The 25,757-nt window shown below is 41.7% G+C and overlaps 1 protein-coding gene across 1 annotated transcript in view; it reads left to right on the top strand.

Annotated features, from left to right (window-relative positions):
- STXBP3 (syntaxin binding protein 3) overlaps window positions 1-25,757 on the top strand; it is a 758,101-nt gene that overhangs the window by 341,498 nt on the left and 390,846 nt on the right. The window contains exon 11 of the mRNA XM_044086884.1: window positions 20,361-20,441. Coding sequence (XP_043942819.1) covers window positions 20,361-20,441 — 81 coding nt within the window. The remainder of the gene's footprint in view (window positions 1-20,360; window positions 20,442-25,757) is intronic.

Below are 25,757 nucleotides of genomic sequence, written 5' to 3'. Positions count from 1 at the left end.
CATTTTTAAGAGGGGTGCCTACAAAGGACATACTAGAAGCTGCTACATGGAGCTCCGTGCATACATTCTCCAAACACTACAATCTCCCTCTATATTCCAGATCCAGAGCAGGCTTTGCTTCGGCAGTCCTGCAGGGTTTGATTGCCACACCATCTCTTTCCTAGAGCATACCTCCTCCCCCAGCTAAGCTATGGTATTCTACCCATATGTTATGACTGCAGTTGCATTCTTGAAGGACATAGTACAGTTTTGTACCTACCATAAATGTAGATGTCCGATAGACATGCAACTGCAGTCGGGTTTTCCCTCCCTCCATACCCCTCTATGCCTAGGGTCCACTCCTATCCCCCTTACTCTTAGCTGGGGATATCTGTTATGGTGTATTTGTTTTATTGCTCATGTATTTGTTTGGAATCCTGTTTTTGTCTTCCAATTTGATTACAGCCTTCCTTGGAGGGCACCTGGCATCTGGGGCAAGAAACACTGAAGAAAATGGCGTTGGCTGATGCTTTTATACTCCAGCCACTCTGACGTCAGAGAGAAATGCGACATCAGCCGACGTCGGACCCAGACTTTGGAATCCGGCCGACCAAGGGCTGCCTGAGGCAGGACAACCCACATGTTATGACTGCAGTTGCATGTCTATCGGACATCTACATTTATGGTAGGTACAAAACTGTACTTTTTATACCCCTGATGACCTGATGTCATGGAAGAAGGGACAGCAACCGACGCAGGACACAAGGCTTTTTTAATCAGGCCGACTGAGGGCAACCTGCCAGCAGATTACCCAAATGTAATGACTGCAACCGTGAATACACTCGAACATCTACATTTATGGTAAGTGTACACAACTGTACTTTTCTCATTCTCCTCAGCCTGCAAATGTCAGTTTCTCATTCTTTTCACTCTCTAGATGCCTCCGTCTCTCAGCTGCTTCTATTTCCAAATGCCTCACCTCCAACTCAAGTCTCTTTAGCTCCAGATGGATTTTTTAGTCCTCTGCAGAAAGCTTGAGCTGTCCATTATCTGAGTGTGCTACGTCTCCACTGCCAGTCTGATCATCCTCCTGGTTGCTGTTTTCTGATGCAGCTGTGACCAAAGCTGCAATCATTTCTGCCTTAGCCAGGTTTCCATGCACCAGTCCCCTAGCCTGGCACATTTCAGCCAGCTAGCTCGTTGTCAGCTTTCTGTACTCCTCTGCTGACATGCTGCCTGCTCTCCCTGACTAACTAAGCTAACAAAAGAAATAAAACAATTGTGATCTGAACTCTGAATATTCAATGTGTGGCTGATTTAGAGTACAAAACACCTTCAGTGATCACTGTACACAAGCTACAGGAATTCACTCTACCCATACCACTACAAGCCATTTAGTATTTGCCAACCAATTACTGATTTTAACCACTGACAACCTGACGTCAGTCCTAGAGCGACAGCAACAGACTCAGAAATACTAAGCCTCTGGTATTCAGGCCGACTGAGGGCTACCCCTGGCAGGATAACCCAAATGTGATGACTGCAACAGTGAATACACTTGTACATCTACATTTATGATAAGTGTTGCACAACTGTCCTTTCTAAATAACTTGCATATAGAAACGGGCACTGCTGGTGATGTTGAATGTTCTCAAGACAAAATGCTCTGAGCTCTCCGATTCTCTCTCTTTAAATTGATAAAACAGAGCTGCTTCACATGACATAATTTTTCACACTTCTCTGATGTTCCCAGGCTAACAGAAACTACATTTACATTCTTTACACCTGGTCATAAGCCAGAGCAATAAAGGACATTTGGCAAATTCTAGCCATTTACTCTGGTCTTAAAACAATAGGCAGGATGCCTCCCTCTGTACATATTGGCTCCGAATTTTGACATCAAAGAATTGACTTATCAGCTGTTACAACAGAGTGCACTGTTGTTGGATTTTTGCATTTCAATATCCAATGTAGTCTTATCACATTTAAGAGAACAAACCTGTGGCTTAAATTAATATTTACAAATGACAGAATTATCTACAAAATTCTATCTGGCTAGGCTGGCAGCCTTCACCTATCTTCACACCTTCATCCACTGTCCCCAGCCTTGTTAGCTCTGGAATTTTGCCTTCTACACTTATGCATAGTCCTACTTTGACTCCAGCTGAGATTTCGGAGCCACTTATGCTGATCTTTCCGGCTTTGACTGTTTCAGTACCAGGCAGAGCTCATGGTCACCGATAGTTACCCTGAGTTCTACAAGTTCCTCGGAACCTGAGAACTCCAGTGTTCAGGGCTTCATTGTCAATTCTGATGTGGGGGGTTTCGACTTTGATACTTTCTAAGCCTTCCTTGCCCCTCGGGGCATTAGCATATGTAAGCTCGGCCCCAGGATTCTACGTCATGGTGGCTTTCTTGGTGAGAGATGGAACCACAGTTCCGAAGAAGTCTATTTTGGGTCCAGGCTCCCATCCCTCTACAGAGAGACCTGCCTTCCATGCTATGGAGAGAACCTTGTCCATTGCAGGCAAACAGTCTATGCCTTCCCTTTCAGACCAGAGATAGTGTCCATCCCCTCGACTGAACAGTCTATCAATCTCTACCCTGGGACAGAGGGCACTGAAGTCTCAGAACCAAATCTTTCAGGTTATGTTGTCTTTGGAAACCTCTCCAGAGCATCCCATCAAAGAGGTACCTTCAAAGAAAAGTGCAAGAGGAAGCACTTGTACTCCCCTGATATCCTTCACAGAAGATACTGATTTCGATGAAGGGGAAGGTTCCTCTAAGTCACCCCTTGAAGATTCGCTAAGTCACCCCCTGAAGATGTTTCCTTCCGGGACATCCTAGAAATCCTTAAACAGAGGATGGTTGGACTACCATTCAACTTTCCTCAGAAGAATTGGTATACCTAGAGGTTTTTCATGCCCAGCTCTCTACCTCTTGGATTTCTGCATCTGCTGACTATGTTAAGCTGATTGCTCAGCAAGCTTCTAAGATACCTGACTCTAGTAAACCATTGCATTCTGTCTGCCCCTAAAGATGAGCTACAGTGGGCTAAAGGTTTTCCTGTAGACACCATGGTGGTTGCATAACCACTAAAAAGGAGCTTGCTGATGAAAGTCCTACTATCCATCCATCCTCCTAACAAAGAGTGTAGGACAATGGATAGATTTGGGAAGCGTGTATACACTTCATCAACTTTTGCTGTCAGGTCCTTGAACTATATGGCACATTTTACCAGGCTTCAAAGAGATATGATTAAAGAGCTTTCATATACATTTTCAGGAGCAGTAGCTGAAGGAGTTCAAGACTAAGTTGCTTCTCAGCTTGCCACCCTAGAATCAATCTCCAGTTCATCCATGAGGCTAATTGCTCACGCTGCCAAAGGGACGACAAAAGCAGCGTATTCAGGAGTAGCCATCAGAAGACTCCTCTGGATGCGCTTATGTGATTTTGCAGAGCCATTTAAGACTTCTTTCATTAGCAGTCTGACTGATTATCCCTGTTTGGCCCCAAAGTTAGAGACTCTAGCCAGATGTTAGAAAAATGGGAAGACCTTTCTGCCATGGATGTATGCTTTTCCACTCTTCAGCAGCCTTATTCCAGGAACCAGAGAAGTGGTAAGCTATGCTTCAAAAAGACCCAAAGACCTTTCCAGTACTCACGTGACACCAAGTTCCTGGGACAGTGGGGAGAGTAGTAATGGATGATGCTGTTCAAGAGGCAGAAATGGCTCTTAGAATCAGGGTTCCAGAGACTTTCTCTGGTAATTCCCAGCAGAGCTCCTGAAAGAAGGCCCGATTGCCTTCCTCTGGAGGCAGTCAGGGAACACTTATCCCTGCACCAATCTGCCTGGCTAGAAATAATGGACAAATGGGTGCAGAGGATCATTACCAGAGGTTGCAACATCCCCCTTTCAGAAGAACCAAAAAGACCAAGAAGAATCACGGATGTTCCACCCAGTCACAGGAAGGCAGCAGTCTTACAAATTCAAAAACTGCTCGACAAGAAAGTCATCCAGTCAATTCCACCAGACCAGAGAGGATCCAGAATTTACTCAAAGATTCTTTTTAGTGCCAAAGAAAACGGGACTGGAGACTGATTTTGGACCTCAGTCAGTTGAACAAATTGGTTCAAAAAAGCAAATTCTGTCTGGTATCACTTCAGTCTACCTTCCGTTCTTGGCAAAAGATGATTAGAGGTGTCCAATAGATTTTCAGGATGCGTATCATCATATAAAAATGGACAAGCGGTCTAGAAGATTCCTGCGCTTCCAGCTGGGAGCCAGTCACTATCAGTTCAGGGCACTGCCCTTTGGTTTCACCACAGCCCCCAAGGGTGTTCACCAAATGCATGGCAGTGGTAGCAGGCCATCTCAGACTGCTAGGATTCAGAGTGTTACCATATCTAGACCGGCTCCTCACCGCTCCCACCAGGCATCGACTCCTAAAGGCATGTGATTACACTCTTCTCTTTTGTTCCAGCTTAGGAGTTGCTGTAAAAAGATGAAAAATCCCATCTAGAACCATCACAGCACCTGGAGTTCATTGGAGATATGCTCAACACAGTCACCGGCTTTGTGTCACTTCCCCTAGAAAGACTTTAAAGGATCAGATTACAAGTGAGCCAAATCATTCAAAGCAAGGAATTTGCAGCAAGACTCGTTCTACAGGTTCTAGAGTCACTCTAGTTCCCCTGGCCAGATATCACATGTGAATTCTTCAATGGTTTCTGGCCTTCCATTGGACCTTATTGAATCAGCCAATTTGCAACAAGACTTTCTACAGGTTCTAGGGTCACTCTAGTTCCCCTGGCCAGATATCACATGTGAATTCTTCAGTGGTTTCTGGCCTTCCGGTGGACCTTATTGAATCAGCCAGTGTCCCATCTGATTGTGATCACCAGTCATTGGAAGGAAAACCTGAATTGGTGGCTTCACTCCAATGAAATATCGAGCCGTCCCTTTGTCCCTCCTCAACCCCAAGCCATCGTGACCAGGGATGTGTCCCAGATAGGATGTGGGGGGCATTATCTGGGAAAGACTTCCAAGGCACTATCAATGTCCTAGAGCCAAGGGCAGTGCTCGTAGTGTTGCAGGCATTTCAAGATTCCCTTCCCTTGAGAACGACTGCAATACAGACCGACACAATATGTCTGTAGTCTGGTACATCAACAAGCAAGGGGGAAAGCAGATCTTACCCCGTTTGTTGGGAAGCGCTCATTGTTTGGCAATGGGTGACTTCCTCCAACCACCTTCCGATACCAGCACACATCCCAGGGAGCATTAACGTGATTGCGAACAAATTGAACAGAACCATCCTCATGCCTCACAAGTGGTCTCTCAGTTCAGTGTTGTCTACTTTAGCAACCATCAGAAAACAAAAACCTATTGGAGAACAGTTTAAAAACATGAAATAAATGTTCAACTTAAATGAAAAACAAAGGAAATGTATAGTAAAATATAGTTAAAGTTAAAAACTAACAGTCTATGTGTTCTGGGTATTAATGTCTTAGGATGGTGAGCGCTAAATGTACATTATTTTATTTCATCCTATTTGACTCTTCATAACATTGTACATATGTTTTATATATATATATATATATATATATATATATATATATATATATATATATACACATATATATATATTTTGGTTTTCATTTAAGTTGAACATTTATTTCATGTTTTTAAACTGTTCTACAATAGGTTTTTGTTTTGTGATGGTTGCTAAAGTAGACGTGACCTTTTAAATATCAGCTGAGTATTAGATAGACTATAAATGCTGTCTTTGTTTTTATTCATGTGTCTGATGAAGTGACGAGCACAGTCGTGCAAGCGCTTACCTTACCTTTTTATTTTATTAAGGATTTGGTGTGTCAGCTCGGTGCAGTTTTTTTCTTTTGTTTGGTTTTCTACTGTTGTCTGCACCTGCCTTACTTTAAGCCGTTTGGTTTTTGAGTTTTATCTTCAGTAATTCTTCAGATTGTTGAAACCACATCCAAGTAAATGTATGCATATGTGTGTGTGTGTGTGTATATGTGTATATATATATGTATATATATATATATATATATCTATATATATATATATATATATATATCTATATATATAAAATATAAAAAAAATCTGTGTGTGGTTCAGTGATCTGTCGACGTGCACTAACATCAAAGCATAGGTGGGTGATACTGGCACGTCCAAAACATACATCCTGGAAAAAATCAATAGATCAAAACTACAACAAATTAGTTAACTAAAGTCCTACCACTAATCCCAGACATACTTTGAATAGTGATAGTGTTACCAAAATATTTTTTTTCCAAGGTACGATATAGGGTTGGGGTAAAGGCAGAGTTAGGGGTTAGTACACATTAATAAGGTTTGATGGAAGGCAGCACAGTGGATAGTGTTACCCCTTTATAACAAGAGGTTCCCTGGTTCAATCTTAGGCTGGGGTGAGTCTGCATGTCCTCCCTGTGTGGTGTTAAATTACTGCAGGATTGCTAACCACCCGGCAGTGTAAACCTTGACTCTAGTTGATTGTCAGTGTTGAAGTGACACCCTGACCACATGTGCAGAAATGGGGAAAAATGGGTTATGGATGGATGGATGGATGGCAGGGCTTCATCCAAACTCTAAACCTGTACCTTAGTTTAGGAAAATCTCTATCCTTAACCATACCACAAGGCATACAGATGCAGACTGCATACAGCAGCACATGTGAACTACACTAACTGCTTCCCGTTTGCCCCTTACACTACCCTTAACCTGCAAACACTGGTGTTTGCACTATCACCTCTGTTGCTGAAACATTCAGTATATCCAAAATATTCAGCATTAAAAACCCTAACTCACACTTGACCTACCCAAATGCACTTAATATTTCTCTTTTTGACATCTCTAGCACTCCAGAAAGAGTGCTTTTGACAAACTTCTGAAACCCTTCACTCCGCCAGCAAAGTTACAGTTTGATAGAGGCGTAGGTGTGTGTGTGCGTGTGTGTGTGTGTGCGTGTGTGTGTGTGTGTGTGTGTGTGTGTGTGTGTGTGTGTGTGTGTGTGAGATGCATTGTAATGTGTGGAATGTGAGTATTCTCCAGAGCAGCTAGTCGGGAAACTGCCATGTATTAGCCATTAATAAGGTCTTACCAATGACTATGGTATAAAAGAAGGGCTGTGGAGACTATATAAAAATAACAAGGCTTACTATCTTCTTATAGATTTACAAGCCAAGGGGCAGTATTCGTTTTGTCTACTCTGAAACTAAAACGTCAAGAGCTGTTTATTTTCCTTTTGGATGTGTACAGTAATCCTCTGTCTTTTTATAACTTAAGGTCTCTAATGTTCTATTGACTGTTTTGTCTCTGCCTGGATAAGTGGCTGCATATTTGACATTTTACCATTCCTTGTTATGCCTGTACTGCCAAGTGCAAACCATATTTAGCTTATACATTTTTTTCTACTTTTAACCCCCTGATGCTTGATGACCATCAGCCCCTTCCTGGCCAGTCAACCTACTCATTTCCTCATCACCAGGGAAGGTATAGATCAGGAGGGGTTGTCACTTAGACCACCATTATGGGTGGTTCAGGGGTTTTCTGCTTCACCCTATGTTCCCTGTGGAAGCTCCCTTTGTGGAGTAGAAGGGGGGCATGTAGTGGGCTGTCTGTGCTGTTCATCTTTCACTTCTGCTAACAATGTTGCCAGCAACTGGAACTTCCCCCTCAAGCAGGGAAGTGTTTTCCCTGGTCTTCATTAGATAAACTGCAATCTAAGCACATACTACACTCCCAACCCCTTGGCAGAGGTGAGTAGGCCACGCAGCTTCTGTTCTCTCCCTCCTAAATTAGCTTTTCCAGTGATGGAGCCAAAAATCGAATCCTGGTTGTCATGCTTCACACTAGGTGCTTCATCCCTCTGTGCCATGGAGCCAGGCTTCACTTCCCTTTTAAAGCTGTCATTTTTGATATCCTTATATTCACTGCAATATTCTTAACAGATGTGATCCCCTGCCTTGGAAGCCTGAACTTCCAGCCAGTCTAACAAAGAATACTTGTTGCTTTTAAAAGGTATGCCAGATGTCACCCAAATGCTCCTTGCCACAGACTTTTATAGGGCGTAAAAGTGACATTCAGGCCTACCATAATCAGAAATTCTTTGCCGTCAGTCTGAACGTATATTTTTACCATCGGTCTGTTTATCTGTGTCCGTTTTCTGCCAGATTAATGCATTTTTGTTCTTCAGTGACTACCTACACCTGTTTGTTGATTTCTATTGCAGTTGCAGATAAGTGCCCTGTTGGGGATTTTGTTTTATATTACTCTCTCATGTTCGTTGGGGTTAGTGTCATCTAAGAAGGGTAAATACTGGTGTGGGAGACAGATTCCCCATAAAGACTACCACGATAAATGTCTTTTTTTGGTCTAACAGCTTCTCATGACTATGTCTTGTTCTATTTGTCAGGCGTTCATTCCCAAAACCCTTCACAGTAGACTTTCTTCCCTTTCCTTGTATCTTGAGAACCAGCATCTTAAAAGATACAGTGGAAGAAATGTCCTTCCCCTGATTGTCAGCTATTATGGAAGAAGGTAACAAAGGTGTGACTGGAATCTTCCACTGTCCAGCCTCTGCCAGGTGCTCACCTGATTGTGTTGTCAGATTTCTCTGCTGTGACTGTATCAGAGGCCGATACGGGTCCAGCTGGCAGCAAGTCCGAAAAGGCTTTGCAGGCTTCCAGCTTGGGTGTTCAAGGGGATCCATGACTGATTTTTTTCTGAGGGGGTCAAGGAGAGTGCCTCTGTTTTTGGTTGGGGAAGAAGTTCCTACTACAGTTCTCGACTGCAGTCATGGGTCTGAGCCCTCTGTTTTTTTGAAGGGGACATTTCCTTAAAAAATAAACACACAAGAAACAAAAAAATTAAACACATTTCTTCTGTTCCTAGGGATCCACAAAGTGAGTGGCAAGCCTTCACTCGGGCTGTTTGCTGCTTTAATGTCCTTAAAGCCTACTCAAGGGGTTTTACCCTTGCTTTTAGGGCTATTAATTATCAGACTCTCATATCTAGGTATGGATTGGCTCTTCGTTCTCAGGCCTGTTAACTTATTTCTGATTTTCCAGACTCTGAAGGTAAAACTTGTGTTCTTTCCTTGCTAGGAACTTCCTCTCAAGTCATTTGGCATTCTATTAAATGTAGTTATGATGCAGTAGATGTCACTTCTAGGGCTGCTGTTTTTGGTTCAGTGTTGAGGTATTTTTGGCTTAAGCTTCAATCTCTACCTGATGAAATTAAAGCTAAGTTGATGGATGCTCCTCTGGATTCTAAACTTTTGTTTTGGGGAAGCTGCTACTGGTTTAAGTCCCTTCAAGACAAGGATAAGGCCTTACAGGAGCTTACACGTGTGTTTGTTTCTCCTGTGCCTAAATTTCAGGGAAACTACCCTACTAAGCATGCCGTTATTCATAGGCAATCCCACCCTTTTACTAAAGGTAGGAAGAGAGGCAAACGGGCTCCTTCTGCTAAAGCTAGTCAGTTTTCAGGGACTCAGATTTTTCTTTCTGGATAAGCCAGGTGCTGTATGACTCTGTGTCTTCCTAGCCACAATCTTCTTTCTCTTCGCTTTTCTCTTTCCGTTTGGTTTCCCTCAGGGTTCTGTCAATTTATTTGTCAGGGGGTATCTCATGGTGTTGAAATCCCATCCTCCTTTTATCGGCATTCCTCAGCTTCCTCGAGAACAACTTCTCTTTTTCTCAGAGGTTCTTCAAAATCTCTTGACTCTGGGTACTGTTCAAAAGGTGCCTGTGTCACAAAGGGGGGGGGGTTCTACTCCTGCCCAGAAAAGAGGGCACTTAGAGACCTATTCTAGACATCTCTCATCTAAACACTTTAAAGTGTCTTCCGTTCAAATGTTCTCTCTTCTGATTCCTGTCTTGCTCCCTCAGGTCTATATGGTGTCTGTGGATCTCAAAGATGCTTATCTCCATGTCTGATCCATCATCTTTTCAGGAAGATTTCACATTTCTCTGTTGCTTCCTGGTATTTTCTCTGCTTTGCCCTTTGGCCTTCCTGCTTCCCCACAGGTTTTCACCAAATGCTTTGCTCCTGTGATTGCTTTTTGCAGGTTTCAAGTGATCCAGATATTTCCTTACTTGGACGATCTGTTGATTCAGGTGTCCTCTCCGGAGGCCCCCTTGCAAAATCTTGCTTTTGCCATTTCCCTTATTCAGATCCTGTGGTTCACTATAAATTTTAAAAAGTCTTCTCTGACTCCTTCTCAGGATCATGTTTTTGTGGGTTGCAGCATTCACACTATGGCAATGTTTGCATGCTTGCCCCCCCGCAAAGTCCTTGACTCTCATTTCTTTATTTCAAACTTTTCTTCCTCTGGCTTCCATTACTGACAAAGAGTTTGAGACCTCTGGGTTTCATAGCATCCACTGATGTTCATCGTGTTTCACTGTTGCAGTCATTACACTTGGGTTATCCTGCTGGCAAGCGACCCGTAGTCGGCCCGAGTTCCAAAGTCTTGGTCCGGCGTCGGTTGCTGTCGCCCCTTTCCTGACGTCAAGTTGCAACTGACGCCATTTTCTTCAGTCTTTCTTGCTCGGCCGACTCCTGAGATTTTCAAAATTGAAGTTCAGAACCAAAGTCTTTAATAAAGCTAAGTACCCCGTTTGGGAAACTTTTTCTTGCTCCAGACTGATGTCAGTAAAAGTTAATAATTGTATTTCCTGTGGGAAGCAAATACCTCATAAGGACTTTCACTCTAAATGCACCCCTTGCCTAGGCCCTGACCACGACATCACTAGTTGTCGGTTTTGTGCTAGATTTAATAAACGCACTATTAAACCTCGGTTTGATTTTGCTTTACACTATTTTGGACAAAGATTTAACTACATAATGCCATCGGAACAACCGACGACCGGAATGTATAAAAAACGCAAAGACAAAGAAAAAGACAGGCATCCAAGGTCCAAAACCGACGACAAAGCCTCTTCTAGGCCAGTCGCCGGTTCTCAGTGAGGCGCTTTCGCAGCCACTGACACCCGCTACCTCAGAGCCACAGGCCGCAACTGACAGCCACGTGGAGACACCGAAGCCTGTGGAAACTCAAGGTATTGGGCCTACGGGAAATATACCTTCAGATGGGTCCGGAGCCGCTGAGCAGGCACCGGCTTCTAAGGGTGTTTTCAGATCTTCACAGCTTACTATTAAAGCTACTACAGCAGCAAAGGCAAAGTCAAAATCACCATTAAAGACAAAGAAACAAGTGCAGCGTTCTCCAGAACAGTCATCCATGCCTAAGAAACAGATGCTTAAAATGGCCGAAGACCTTATTACTTTAATCAGGGGTTCCCATCCCCCTCCTGACAAAAGGCATAGGCAAGACACTGATTATGATTCCTCTGATCAGGTTTCCATTTCTTCTGATTCTACTTCTGACCAGGGCTGTTCTCTCCCTCCCTATGAGGACTCTGATGCTGAAGAGTCCATTCCTTCAGCCTCACCGCCTGAGGATTACTCTTTTGGGGAAACCTTGCACACCATGAGGGAGCATTTCCATTGGGAGAGCCAGGATTACTCAGAATCCAAGAAAAGGCTCAGAGATTTCCTCTATTGCCTCAGCACAGGCCCTTGGCTATCCCTCCTGTGCTTGATATTGTTGATGATGTTTTTTCTGAATCTAGTCTGTCTCCAGATTCTTTAACCCCTGCACCAGTAAAGCCAGACAGGTACTACAGGGTCCCTGACTCACATAAATTCCTTTTACAAAAATCCCGCTGCAGACCCATAAACTATTTATCAGGGTCCTAAAGGGGTTAAAGCTTCCACGGCCAAAAATCCTGTCCCCTCAGGTAGGGATTCCAGAGTTCTGGACAGATGGGGGAAAAAAGTTTACACTTCTGCTACTTTAGCTGAAAGAGCTTTAAACTGTCAGTTTCACATGCTTAAATATCAACAGTATCTCATGTCATTGTTAAAGCAGAAAATAGTTACAAATATAGAAGGTCCTGACTGTAAAGAAATGCAGGATTTATTGCATGCAGTTGAACAAGTGGGAAAGCATACTCTGCAATGCGGTTTTGATTCATTAGAGGCTTCTTGTAGAGCCACAGTTACAGGCTCATTTATTCGTAGACATGCTTGGTTGAAGGAACAAAGTTTACCTTACCACGTTAAAATGAAATTATTGGATGCTCCACTATCGCATGATACTTTGTTTGGTGTTAAGGCAGAAGAGGTTTTAAAGAAAATGGAGGATAAAGCAAAGTCAATGCAAACTGTGAAACATTTCTTACAGGTTCAGCCACCTAGATTTAGCAGGAATTGGCCTTCAAGAAATTGGTCCTTTCCAGTGTCAGACAGGCCACAAAGAGGCAGATACAGATGCCCAAGAGGCAGATCTCAGCCCCAAGGCTCGTACAGACCTAAACAATGGGGTGCTTCAGCCCCCAAAGGAGGAGAAGACAAATCACAACCTTATAGGAAACGGTCACAATGACTTCCCTCTGCAAATGTCAAGCTCTTACCAGTTGACAGCACCCCTAGGGGGAAAGCTAGCACTTTTCACAAAAAATTGGCACATGATCACCCAAGACCAATGGGTGTTGAATATAGTTTCTCAAGAGTACAGGTTCCACTTTCACACGCTTCCAAAACCAAAAGGTATGCCAAACCTGCCACAAAAACAATGGACAGAGGCACAAAAACAGATTGCAGCTCTTATGGATATGGGAGCTATTCAAAATGTTTCACTAGAAGAACAGGGCCAATGATTTTACTCACGACTTTTCCTAGTACCCAGAAAGGACAAAGCATGGAGACCAATACTGGACCTGTCAATCCTAAATACTTTCCTGGATGTTCTAAAATTCAAAATGTTAACACTACAACTCCTGCCCATGCTGAGCAAAGAGGTTTGGCTAGTTACTTTGGATCTCAAGGAGGCATAACCTGCATGTCCCAATCAGACAATTGTGCAGAAGATACCTCAGATTTATAGCAGGCTCAATGCATTATCAATTCTCTGCACTGCCCTTTGGCTTATCTACTGCATCCAGGGTCTTCACAAAATGCCTGGCACCAGTAATTGCATTTTGCAGACAAAAATGAATTCAAATATATCCCTACTTGGACGACTGCCTTATTCAAGCAGAGAGCAAGGACATTCTTCTAAAGCACCTGGAGTTTGTAAAAAGATTACTAATTTGCCTAGGGTACACAGTAAACAAAAAGAAATCAAAACTAGTGCCCTCTCAAGAGATAATATTCGTGGGTGCAGGCTTAAATACAACTACCCAGATGGCTTATCTCACGCCAGATAAACAAAGACAACTGACTCATTACTTTCAAATGATGGCAACAAAGACCCAGCTCCCTGCAAGAAAAATTCTGCAGACCCTGGGTTTCATGGCATCTTGCATTCTACTAATTCCATATGCCAAACTGCATATGAGGAAACTGCAATGGTATCTAAAAAGTGTTTGGACTCAGCACAGCCCTAGAGGCACTCATAACCTTGATTCCCTGCCTACAGCAGGAGTTTCGATGGTGGTCCCAAGCCTGTCACCACAACAAGGGACAGCCTTTCACCTTACCCACAGTCAGGCAGACAATAACAACGGATGCATCGGATTATGCCTGGGGAGCACATATGGCAGGAAAATGTATTCAGGGCACGTGGCCCAAGGAACAAATGCATCTTCACATCAATCAAAAAGAGATGCTAGCTGTACAGAATGCCCTGACAGCCTTCAAGGACCCAATACATTCAGGACAATTATTAATAAAGACTGACAACACCGCAGTTATGTGGTACATAAACAAGCAAGGGGGCACACATTCCTACCCCCTATGCAGACAAGCGATGACTTTGTGGAACACAGCACTGACTTACCAGGTACATCTGCAAGCACAATTCCTGCCAGGAACAAAAAATATACTGGCAGACGAACTAAGCAAAAATCTTATGGATCCTCACAAATGGAAGCTAAGTGTTCAACATGATAACAAGAGAATGAGGACGCCCAGACATAGATCTATTTGCCTTCCCTCACAATTGCCAATTACAGAAATTTTGCACAAGGACTTATCACTCTCAAGCATGGAAAGTGGATGCTCTATCTTTCAAATGGAAAAACCTGACAGTCTATGCCTTCCCTCCGATGCCTCTTCTCACCAAGATGCTTCTAAAATTCAGACAAGAGATGCCAAAAATTATGCTGATTGCACTAGACTGGCCATGCCAGCACTGGTACCCAATCCTAAAGATTTTGCAAATCCCTCCTCTTCTGACACAGCAAAACAGTCAGATTCTGCACAGTCAACTCAGAACCTTAAACCTAGCAGCATGGCAGGTTATGTAGCCACTCAGACTGCACCTCTCTCTAAAGCTGTTATGGATGTAATTTTGGAAGCCAGGAGACCCAGCACTAGGAAATCTTATGTGGAAAAATGGAAGAGATTCTGTGCTTGGAACCAGGCACAAGGGCTCGACCCACTGGTCCTTAATATGCCTCAGATTTTACAATACCTGACTGAGATGTTGGACAAAGGCCTATCTTTTTCTTCTATTAAAATCTATGCCTCTGCCATTTCAGCTCATTACAATACGGATCCTCCTATTTTTTCACATCCTCTACTACGACAGTACCTCAGAGGGGCAAAGAATATAAGACCCCCTAGGAGAGCACCAGTACCTACTTGGGACCTCAATTTTGCTTTAGAAAAACTAACACTGCGTCCTTTTGAACCAGCCAGCACAGCTGATCTAAAATTCTTGTCATGGAAAACTGCTCTGCTCCTAGCAATAACTTCAGCAAGAAGAGTTTCAGAGTTACAGGCATTGATGGCTGTGGAACCTTTCCTCATTTTTCACCAGGACAGGGTTTCTCTAAGGACGAACCCAATGCCAAAAGTGGTCTCCAATGTGGCCTTAAACCAAACCATTCATTTGCCTACTTTCTACCCAAATCCCCAGAATAAAGGGGAGAAACTTTTGCACTCTTTGGATATACACAGGCAGCTACGATTTTACTTGGACAAAACAAAAGCTTTCAGAAAAACTGAGCAACTGTTTGTAGCATATGCTGCAGGATCACAAGGAAAACCTATTACAAAGCAAACAATCTCCAAATGGATAGGACACTGCATCCACTTCTGTTATGCACAACATGGCAAATCTGTGCCTAAGGGCATTAGGCCTCATTCTACCAGAGCAGCAGCCACTTCAGCAGCTTTCCTCAGAGGAGTACCAACCAAAGACATATTAGAAGCTGCAACCTGGAGCTCAGTGCACACTTTTACCAAGCACTACCACCTACCTCTCTACTCCAAATCCAGAGCAGGCTTTGCCACTGCAGTTCTGCAGGGCTTGTTAACCTCGCCTAATCCAATCTAGACCCAGCCACCCTACCTCAGCTTTGGGATACTACCCAAGTGTAATGACTGCAACAGTGAAACACGATGAACATAGTACAGTTGTGTACCTACCATAAATGTAGATGTTCGAGTGTATTCACTGTTGCAGTCCTGGTTACCCACCCTCCATCCCCCTCTTTGCTGGTACTATTACTACCTTACTTCTGCCTAATGGGTGTCTGACTTGCAAGCCCTTATGGCTTATCCTCCTTTTTTTGGTCTTTCATGAGAACAGGGTGTCCTTGCCCACAAACCTTCTTTTATGCCTAAGGTGGTTAATGAACTACCCCTGATTCAGTCTGTTACTCTGCCCACGTTTTTCCCCTCTGTACAGTCTAAAAGTGCGAGGGCGCTGCATACTTTGAACGTGCATAGGCAACTCAGGGTTTATTTGGATAAGACTAAGGCTATTAGAAAATCTCATCAGTTTGTTTCTTTTCATTCTAGATCTTTTGGACTTGCTGTATCTAAGCAAACCATTTCTTCTTGGATTTCTGAGGCTATTTCCTTTTGGTACATTTTTCATGGCAAGAGCCTTCCTTCAGTTTAAGGCTCATTCCACTGGAGCTGTGAGTTCGTTGGGTGATGTTGTTCAAGGGCTTGGATACAAATTCTATTCCTAAGACAGCTACCTGGACTTCTATGCATACCTTTACCAAGCACTACAAATTGGATGGTATCTCTAGATCAAGGGCTTGTTTTGCTAGTGCTGTTCTTCGTGGCCTTTTTAAAAGGCTCTTTGCGCCTACCCCCTCCCAAGTTTCCTCTTGAGCTTTAGCACTCTCCCATCTGTTAAGAATAGCGCAGCAGTGAATGTAAGGACATAGTACAGTTGTGTAAAGTTTTACCATAATGGTATATTTGCTTGCCCTCACTGCTGCAGTATTTTATCCCTCCCTCCGTCCCCCTAGCCTTTGTCTTTTGGACTGTTTTCCTACTGAGGCATTCATTTCTGATTATTGTTGGCCTGAATATCACCTTTATGCCCTACACTACACAAGGAGAGTTTGGGTGACGTGCGGTGTACCTTTTTTTTTAAAGCAACAAGTAGCCTTTGGTAGACTGGCTGGACATTTGGGCTTCCACGACAGGGAATCCCATCTGTTAAAAATACTGCAGCAGGGAAGGCAAGAACATGTACCATTATGGTAAGATTTTACACAGCTGTACTTTCCCCTGAGGCATTTCCTGCTAGATTGGTGAGCTCGCTGACAATATTTTTCCTTCCACTTCTGTTCCTTGTGTATTTCTTGGTGACTCCAACCATGGAAGACTTGGTGAAAAGACTTAAGGGTGAACTGCGACAGCAGCTAGTTGTACTGTCCACTGTAGCTGCTAACACCAGTATTGTTACCGTCATGAAAAAAATAAACTAAGGAGGATGACTTGGAATTTTACCTGGTTGTATTTGAGTGCTATTCCACTGTAGGAAACTAGTGACCAAGCAGACTAGGGAGAAATCCTGTCATCTCTGATGGGAGCAGCACTGCAGATGTATGTGGTCATAGAAGGGACTGACTGTGTGAATTTTGACAAACTCAAGAAAGAGCTTTTTGCTAGGGCTGTAATAACTTCTGGAAGTACAATAGTCCAATCTTATAACCGGACTTTAGATGTTAAAGCAGTGAGAGTGCAAATGTATGATTTAAATTAGTTTGAAAACTATAATATGATATCAACAGCAACATGAAAATGTTAATTTTTTTAGTGGTAGATAGATTTAAAAGAGCCTTGCCTGGTAATATACAACAGTTGGTATTCCAAAGTGATTCTAAGAGTTCTGATAAGCTAGGAACTTTAGTAGAACATTTAATAGTTTATTGCCCAGTGTTTAAAACTGAATTGTCTACTTCTAAGACAAACGTTATACTAAGGAATGTGCCCTGTTCTGTGAAGCTAAAAGCTGCAAGTTAATGTGTTAATTTCTTTCAGATGTGAGGGAGGGGCACATTGCTAAGTTCTATGCTACTAATAATAAAGTACGGTGTGCAAGCAAATTTGTAAACAAAAATGCTTACTACGAATAAAGTTAATCCTATGCATTATGATAAAATTGCTGCTACAATTATAGTCAGCACTGTATCATTATGTTAGCTCAGGCCGGTGAAGTGTATTATATTTAGCCTTGCAAGACTGTGGAAGCTTGAATGCCCTTGTTTTGGGTCCTTTAATGTGTAAACGTAATATGAATAGCAACAAAAAAGTAGAGATAATATGCATTCATGTAGACAGGAAAGGATACCCTCTCACACATGGAGAGATTCATCCAGTTCTTGGAAAACTCCATGGTTTGACTTGTGATGCAATATTAGGAAAATATTCAACGTTTTAAAGATCTGTGAAAAATGTGGAAAAAGGAGACTCCATGGACTTAGTGGGGGCAGGCTTTTACATTTTATTAGAAGTAAAGCAATGGCATGAATCACCCATTTAGTAGAATTATGAGGCACAGCAAAATAGTAGCACTGTTGTAGACCTTCAGAATCAAAACAAGGCAAACAGAGTTGGTATAGAAGCTGAAGAAGGGTCTAGACTTTGATGGTGGTCAGCCAACAAGAAGGGTCATATCCGTTATCTGAAACATACCACAGTAGTAGAGCAATAGAATTGTAAGACATGTCAGTATAAGAACTGAAGGTGAACTGGTGAGAGAACCTTGAGGTAAGAACTAGTGCAAGACACAAGTCTGAACTGAGACTTACAAGAAACATTAACACGCAAACAGACAAAAACAGAGGTAGGGAACCTAAGCGAGGACAGTCAGAATAAAGTTAGTACTAAAAGTGATCTCATTAAAATGGTACAAAGTTCTCAGCCTATTTCTTCTAGTGTTAAGCAGAACCTCAAGTAGAGTCCAACTCTATGCAACAAGTATCTGTTCCTTTGAGTAAGGAAATGAGTAAAGCTGAATATATATTTTTTTCAGATACCCTTTGCAGAGGGAGAGTAGCACAGAGAATGAAACAAAAATGAGATGATGGTGTCCACTCAGACTAAGAACGAAAGCAACCTGACAGAAGAGTACTCGAGCTTGCTCTCATAGCAGAGATCATAAAGTGGAGAGTGATTTTTGTTTAGATGTCAGTGTCCATGTTCTTGGGGTAGAACTTTACACCTTCATCTTGAGACAAGTAACTAAAGAAGCAACAGTGAGTTAGTGGATTTATAGATAGGTCACATGAACTTTAAAGAAACACAATGGAAAGCTGATATAAAAAAAGAACATAACCAAGACTGTAGGGGAAGAGTAGTGAATGGCATGTTCACATGGCATCTCAAATGCAGGTCAAGAAGCAAACACCTGACAGGAAACAAGTAATGAACCTAGCCTGTAGGTGTGCTGGGAGGTCACTTGTGAACAGAAAAAATTAAGGCAAGAGTGCTATCCCGTTTTTGCCATAAAGAGTGTTTTTTTTGTCCCAGTTGCCAGACAACTGCATACTATATTGGGTACAAAAGTCCCTTTAATACCTATTATAGAACTTGACTGTAATGTCCTGTAATACTACCTGTTGTGAGGGTGAATGCTGCTTACGTCCAGCTGCACAAAGTAAAGCATCTTGAGCCTATATTAATTCAGTTACACAAATGTGCACTTAAGAAAGCAATATTGCAGTACAGTGTCCATGACATGTTCCTAAAATGTCCTCCTGCTTCCATCATTTCAGCAGTGCAGTAACCCTACCATGCAGCATGACCAGAGCACTGTAAGGCAGCATTCTCCATGGACAAATGCTTGTTCACGTAATGCCATTGCATAATAACAGCATTCTGTGGCAAAGTCATTGGTAATTCATTTGGTTTTATTCTTTGTTTCAGGCAGATACTGCTAGTTTGTTCCCTTAAAAGTGTGGCCTTAAAACCAAAATACCACTCCTCTAAGTAAGTTAGATGCCCTTGATCTGAAATCAACTCATGGTGAGACTATGTGGGTGGGCCCTATAGAGTTGTCATGGCATATTACAGAAGTAGATTGCCAGACCTTTCTTTTATGCAGATACTCTGCACAGTTGTACCCCAAACAGGTATTGAACCCAGGTCCAACAGTTGGTAATCCTGTGCCTTAACCTCTATTCTATCAGGCTGGGATCACTCCTCTACCATGAGTAAAATATGAATTGTCCACTCCTTGCCATGTTTTGTTGCCTAAATACATGGATGATGGGCATTTCTGACATCCACTGCATATATTATTTATTACTGTATACTACCGTTTTGACATGTTTGTTTTTTTTTTCTTGACGCAAATAATTACAAATGTTTGGGCCAAATTCGAAAAGACTTGCTCTTGGTGCAAGTCTGCCCTGATTCCAAAAGACTTTCAGTGCAGGTGACCTGCTTCCATGTAAGTAAGGCCTGTCTATAATCAGGCTTACACCGAGAGCCAAATTCCAGAAGACCTGCTATCAATGTAAGTGGTCACCGAACAGCAAGTCTTTTGGAATTGGGCACAGTGTAATCTTATGCTTTGTCTCAATATGACTTGATTCTCTAACTTTATTGCCCTAATAATCTCTTTTGACCTATGAAAGAGGTAATGTGACTGTTACTTATGTACTGCATGTTATTAAACATAATTTTATTTTGTATGTGGTAAATTGAAAATTACATTTTATCCTATACTGTGTTCATGGGCTGTGTAAAATAAATTAGGTGATAGTGTTGAGCATCCAATGTCTGTATTCTACACCTGTTTGCACGCACACCTTCATGGTAAGACGATGACATTCAACTTCCCCTATTTTTCTAAGTTACCAAAGTGTTAATTTCATTTTTGATGCATTACTTAATTACTTCTTGTTTAGATCTTCCAATCTCTTTGAGTGGGTTAGTTGTAGCAGTAAATATCTGTTAGACTTTTAGTACATTCCAGAAATCAAAAATGTTTTCATTTCAGTGCACATATTTTTTATTTATATAAACTTGACTCCTTTTAAGGTGATATAAATATTTTTTGTATTTCCAGCAAACTATACATCTTCATTTAGCTGAAGATTGCATGAGGGTGTTCCAGGAGCATGTTGAGAAGCTATGCAAGACTGAACAAGTAAGTAAAGCCATGTACTGTAAAACAAAGTATATCTTGTTTGTGCCAGCCCATTGGTATGCTGACAATGTGTATTTTATTTATTTATGGTTTAGCTAACTGGATCCACACACTTCTTTTTCAGGAATGGCCTGAGAATAATGTCTCCTCAAATAAGTGTGCTTACTTTAATAACTTGCTTGGGTACATGGAACTGACATAAGAAAATGTACCAGATAAAGGCGGCACTCTTTGGTCAGCCAAAAGCAAAGCTTAAAAGTAGCTCTCTCCCATTCTCTCCAAGATTGCACATGCCCTTGGCATGCTGTAAGCTACTTTTGTAGCATCTTTGTCAGGAGAAGTGGTAAATAGAATCATAGTGGTAAGATGGAAGTAGGAACAGGGGCTAACTGGGTGTGGTGTTAAACCTTGTTTCAGTATCACAGATTTTGTTTTGGATCATATCATTCTCTGTTATGTGGCTGCAGTATCTTACTGTAGCCATTCTGTTGCTTTGGGGATAGATTAATATTTTTTCCCGTAGAAGGCTGTGCAGGCTTGACTGAGTTTCCAGAATGGCACCCTCATTTATGCACTGCATCCCCCCCAAGTTAAATGCAACATCAAGGTGAGATCTGTTTTATTTATTTATTTTTTCTAACTGTATTTTGCTTGCTTATTTCATTACTTTGCTCCCTTGAAGTATGTATAATTTGACCCTTCACATATCGTGAATTATCCCCTCTTCCAAAGTTAAGGACATTAGCTGGTTTCCCAATGGTCGGTAGACATCATTGTACAAGTAATCTAATTCACTAATGACTGGACTATTACAGGAACTATCATTTAGATGGCTTATTTAATTTTTTAATGGAAGGTAGCTAGTGTTCTATATTGCCATATAGGAGGTGCTGGAGTACACTTTACCCTGGCCTTTCCCATGGCCTGTTACCATGTGCATGAAAAATGCTGATGCCTCCAGCATTCATAGTTTTCTTAATTATTTATATTATGCCTCTAGCTAACTGTTATGACTTTCTGTATTCCCTGATCACAAGTCATTGAACTGCCTGTGTGTCGCTCTCCTACTTTGGACACAATAGAAGAGTCTTCGTGGGTTCTGTTCAAGCAGCTTTGTTATATACAAACACATTATGTTAGACGTTTACTGACTTTAACTTAAGTAACTTATATACAAACTAATTACTGCAGTCATACATGCTCACTTTCCGGCTGCAGTCTGAAAATGGCACTAGGAATAGCGTGTGCCTGCTATTTATATGTGCACGTTCAGTCCTTGATATGCTCCTTAAAGACAGCACATGCACTCTGATGTACATCCTCCCTCTTTGAGAAATACATCATGCAACGCTATGAATCTGTTAGGCATGCAAATATTACAAGTAGTTCTTTGTCATATATGTAATTATGTCCATGTTACTGCATATTTCACACTGGGCCTGGATATTCAACCATATCGTATGACATAAAACTGGGAATTGGGTTTAGTAACTGGAGCTGTGTACAGACTGTTCAACATTGGAAGTATTTGGAACATTTTCAGGAATGGAAGTAAAGGTTGAAACACACTCTGTGATGGAAATTACGTCAGGTTCGCTCTGAGATCTGGAGTCTGTATCACAGGAACAAACCTGAGATGATGATTCTGGTACAGGAAGAAGATGCCTGCGATTTATCCTGTACTCCTCACCCTCAGATTCTACAAGGTAGGATCTCGGCTTGGCACATATGCCTGTAACTTAGTCTCACGGTCTCTCCTTCCCTCAATGGACAAATAAATCTGCTCGATTTATCATAGCTGGACTGCAAGATAGAATGCTTCTTGAATAATTGAGCCTTGATATTTCTGTCATTCTTAGCTTTAGGCCTCAATAAACGGAACTAACAGATAACGTCATTCTGGTTTGCCTGGATAGAAGTGTCTGAGCAGGTGAGCAAAATATATCATCATGGGATATGTTTGAGATTAAGTAAATTAAAAAAAAAATCAGTGTTGTCACGCTTTGATCTTTCAAGTAATTGCTTTGCACTGTGCACTGCATGTTCAATTAGCCCATTTGACTGTGGATATTCAGGACTGCTAGTAATGTATAAAGTCATGCAAATTTCTGAAACTGGCTAGTAAATTGAGTACCATTGTTAGAAATAACTTTGTGACTACCATGGACTGCGTAATGACATTTCAACTTAGCATAACAGTAGTTGATGTTAGATTAGGTAGTAAATCAATCTCAAACCAATTAGAGTAAGAGTCTACGAATACTAAGTAGCGTTGATTGTCGCACCCAAAGATATCAGTGGCTACTGTTGACCAAGGTAGTTCATAAACCTGACTTAGCTGAAGTGGTTCTCTTTGCAAATGCGGTCTAGTGCTATTGCATACTGAACAAAGAAAGTACCTTATCAATGTCTTTCAGTAATGAAGACCAAAATTCTAGTGTTTTCGCTCTTCTCTTAGTGGATGCGGAACCTGGGTGACCATGATGCAAAATCTGGATATGTTCTTGTTGTAAGGTAGCAGGAACAACAATTTTTGGACCTTTGAAATTTAATGCCATCTTCCATCAACATTTCATCTTTGTAAAGAAAATAGGTTTGCACTTCAGGTGGTACACTAGATTGCTTTGACAGCCATCCTGCATTAATGTAGTGATTGAGCTATTGCAAAATTGGATCAGTCTTTGTGTGACCTCTCAACTCATCAAGCCTAGTGGTAGAAGAAGTACGCACTGCCATCTGTGTGTCAAGCTTTTTCGTTGGGTGATCTGGATAAGGTATCAGCCAGATAGAGTAATTTACCTTTTGTACAGACCATTTTGAAGTTGTACTTTTGCAATTTGAGCATCATTCTTTGTAATCTCGCTGGAGCTGAATGCATAGGTTTCTTTAGAATAGTAACTAGAGGTTGGTGGCCAGTTTCGATCTGAATAGCTGGACCATAAATATAATCATGAAACTTGGAACATGCAAATGCTATTGCCAAAAGTTCTTTCTCAGTTTGAGCGTATTGCATCTCAGTTTGAGTAAGTGTTCGAGATGCGTAGGCTGCTGGTCTGACCTCTTAAAGTATAACTGCTCCAAGACCAAATTTTGAAGCCTCACAGGAAAGACTGACTGGTTTATTCACATCATAGTATCTTAATGTATGTGTAGTGGCAGTTTTCTGCGCAAGGTCTTCAAATGCCTTCTGGTGTTCTAACCATGACCATGCAACATGTTTTTCACGTTAGCTCTCTTAAAGGTGCTGTCAACTCACTGAAGTCTGGTATAAACTTGTTTAAATAATTGGCCATGCCTAGGAAATGCTGTAGAGCTTGAATGTTATCTGGTGCTGACATCTCAAGAATAGCTGCTTGCTTGGTTGGGTCTGGTCTCAAGCAAGTACTGGTAAATAATTTACCTAAATGTTTAACTTCTGGTAGTCTGAATTTGCACTTCAGAGGCCTGAGCTTCAACTGTACTTCACGTGCTCTGTCTAGAACTCTCGTTAGGTTTCTGTCGTGCTCTGCTTCACCATTGCCTCCAACCAATAAGTCATCTACTATTGTGGCACAAGGATAACCTGAAAAAATTTGATCCATTGCACGCTGGAAGACTTCACTTGCAGAATTTATTCCAAATGGCATCCTTAGGAATCTGTATCTGCCAAATGGGGTACCAAAAGTGGTTAGTAATGAGGATTTGCAGTCAAGCATCACTTGCCAAAATGAACTTTTTGCAGCCAAGACAGAAAAAACTGTGGCATTTGGTGTTAGAACTGCAGCCTCTTTGACTGTATGCATTGGATGACACGGTCTCTTTAATGCTTTGTTCAAATCTCTTGGGTCAGTACATATTCTGATTTCGTCTGAGCCTTTTTTGTGAGCTGCAACCATAGATGACACCCATTCAATTGGTTCTGTAACTAGACAGATTACACCTTGCTGTACCATTTTATCCAGCTGAGCCTTGACTTTATCCTGCATAACTATTGGAACTCTTCTTGCTGGTCTGACTACTGGAGTGACCTCTGGGTCTAACTTCATGGAATACACAACTGGAAGTATCCCCAACTTGTCATCGAAAACCTCATCATACTCTGAGAAAATAGCTTCAGAAAAATTGGAACTAGGATATGCACTTAGGTGATGAACTTCTTTGGTAAAAGAAAGCAGATTCATTCTCAAACTGTCTTTGAGACCCAGTAATGACTGTACAGGTCTTCAAACTACACAGAATAAGAAGCTGTAACAGTTCTTGGCCAAATAACATGAAAGCATCACTGAGCCTTTGGTTTGAATTTCTTCATTTCCATAAGAGCAAGTTTTGCACTACTGGCCACATTGAGTTGCTCATTAGTTCTCACTTTAGCAAATGTGTCTGCTGCTGATATAACATTACACTTTGAACCAGTGTCTACTTTAAGCTCTGTAGATTTACCATTGACCTAGACTGTACCAAACACTTCACTCTATGCCAATAAATTCACTGCATCAGCTCTTTCACCAACTAGTAATACAACAGTTTCACCATCTACATAGAAAGCTGACTGTTGCATCTCTACTTGATCAACTTGTTTTTTTGTGTGACCTTTCTTTGCAACTGTGTGGGGTTTACTTGATTTGTAAAACCTTTGAAAATGGTTCCATTTTTTACACTTGTGACCACTAACCAAAGGCTAAGCATTTCTCTCTCAGACTCATGATTGACACCACAATTGCGACAGTTAATAAAACTAGACTTGGATTTTGCTGATTCATGCTTCTACTGCACTGAGGAACATGCTCCTTTAACTGAACTAGTCTTAGAACTTGCTATAAAGCCACAAGGTTTCCCTGGTGAGCCAGCAGCGGCTGTGGCTGCCTGCCATGTGCTTAGACCTGCTTTTGTTTGCTACGTGTTGCATGCTAACTACATTTGCTCTGGAGCCTGTCGAAACAATACTCTTGTCACTTACAAGCATATTTGTGTTTTTTTTGTCATTTCATGGATCTGACAAATCTCAATGACTTTACTCAACATTAAATCAGTCATGAAGCAAAATCTTTATCACAGTAGCACTATTAATGCCACAAACAAGCCTGTACTTTATTAACTCATCTTTTAAGTCACCAAACCAACACATTTTGGCTTTGTTTCTCAGGTCAGTTATATAACCTGCAAAAGACTCCCCTAGTTTCTGATCTCTCGTGTAAAACAAATGCCTCTTTAATGTAGTATTTGTTTGGGGGTTACTCATTTCTCTGAACTTGCACTTCAAACACACTGGGGCTTCCCTTTATTCAGCCTGTACAACAAAATGATGATTTTTGCCTTTTCCATCATATACTGCTGGTG

This window comes from Protopterus annectens, chromosome 10.part0 (assembly GCF_019279795.1).
Source record: "Protopterus annectens isolate FY-2018-M chromosome 10.part0, PAN1.0, whole genome shotgun sequence".
Classification (NCBI taxonomy): domain Eukaryota; kingdom Metazoa; phylum Chordata; order Ceratodontiformes; family Protopteridae; genus Protopterus; species Protopterus annectens.
This window is presented reverse-complemented; position numbering and strand designations above follow the sequence as displayed.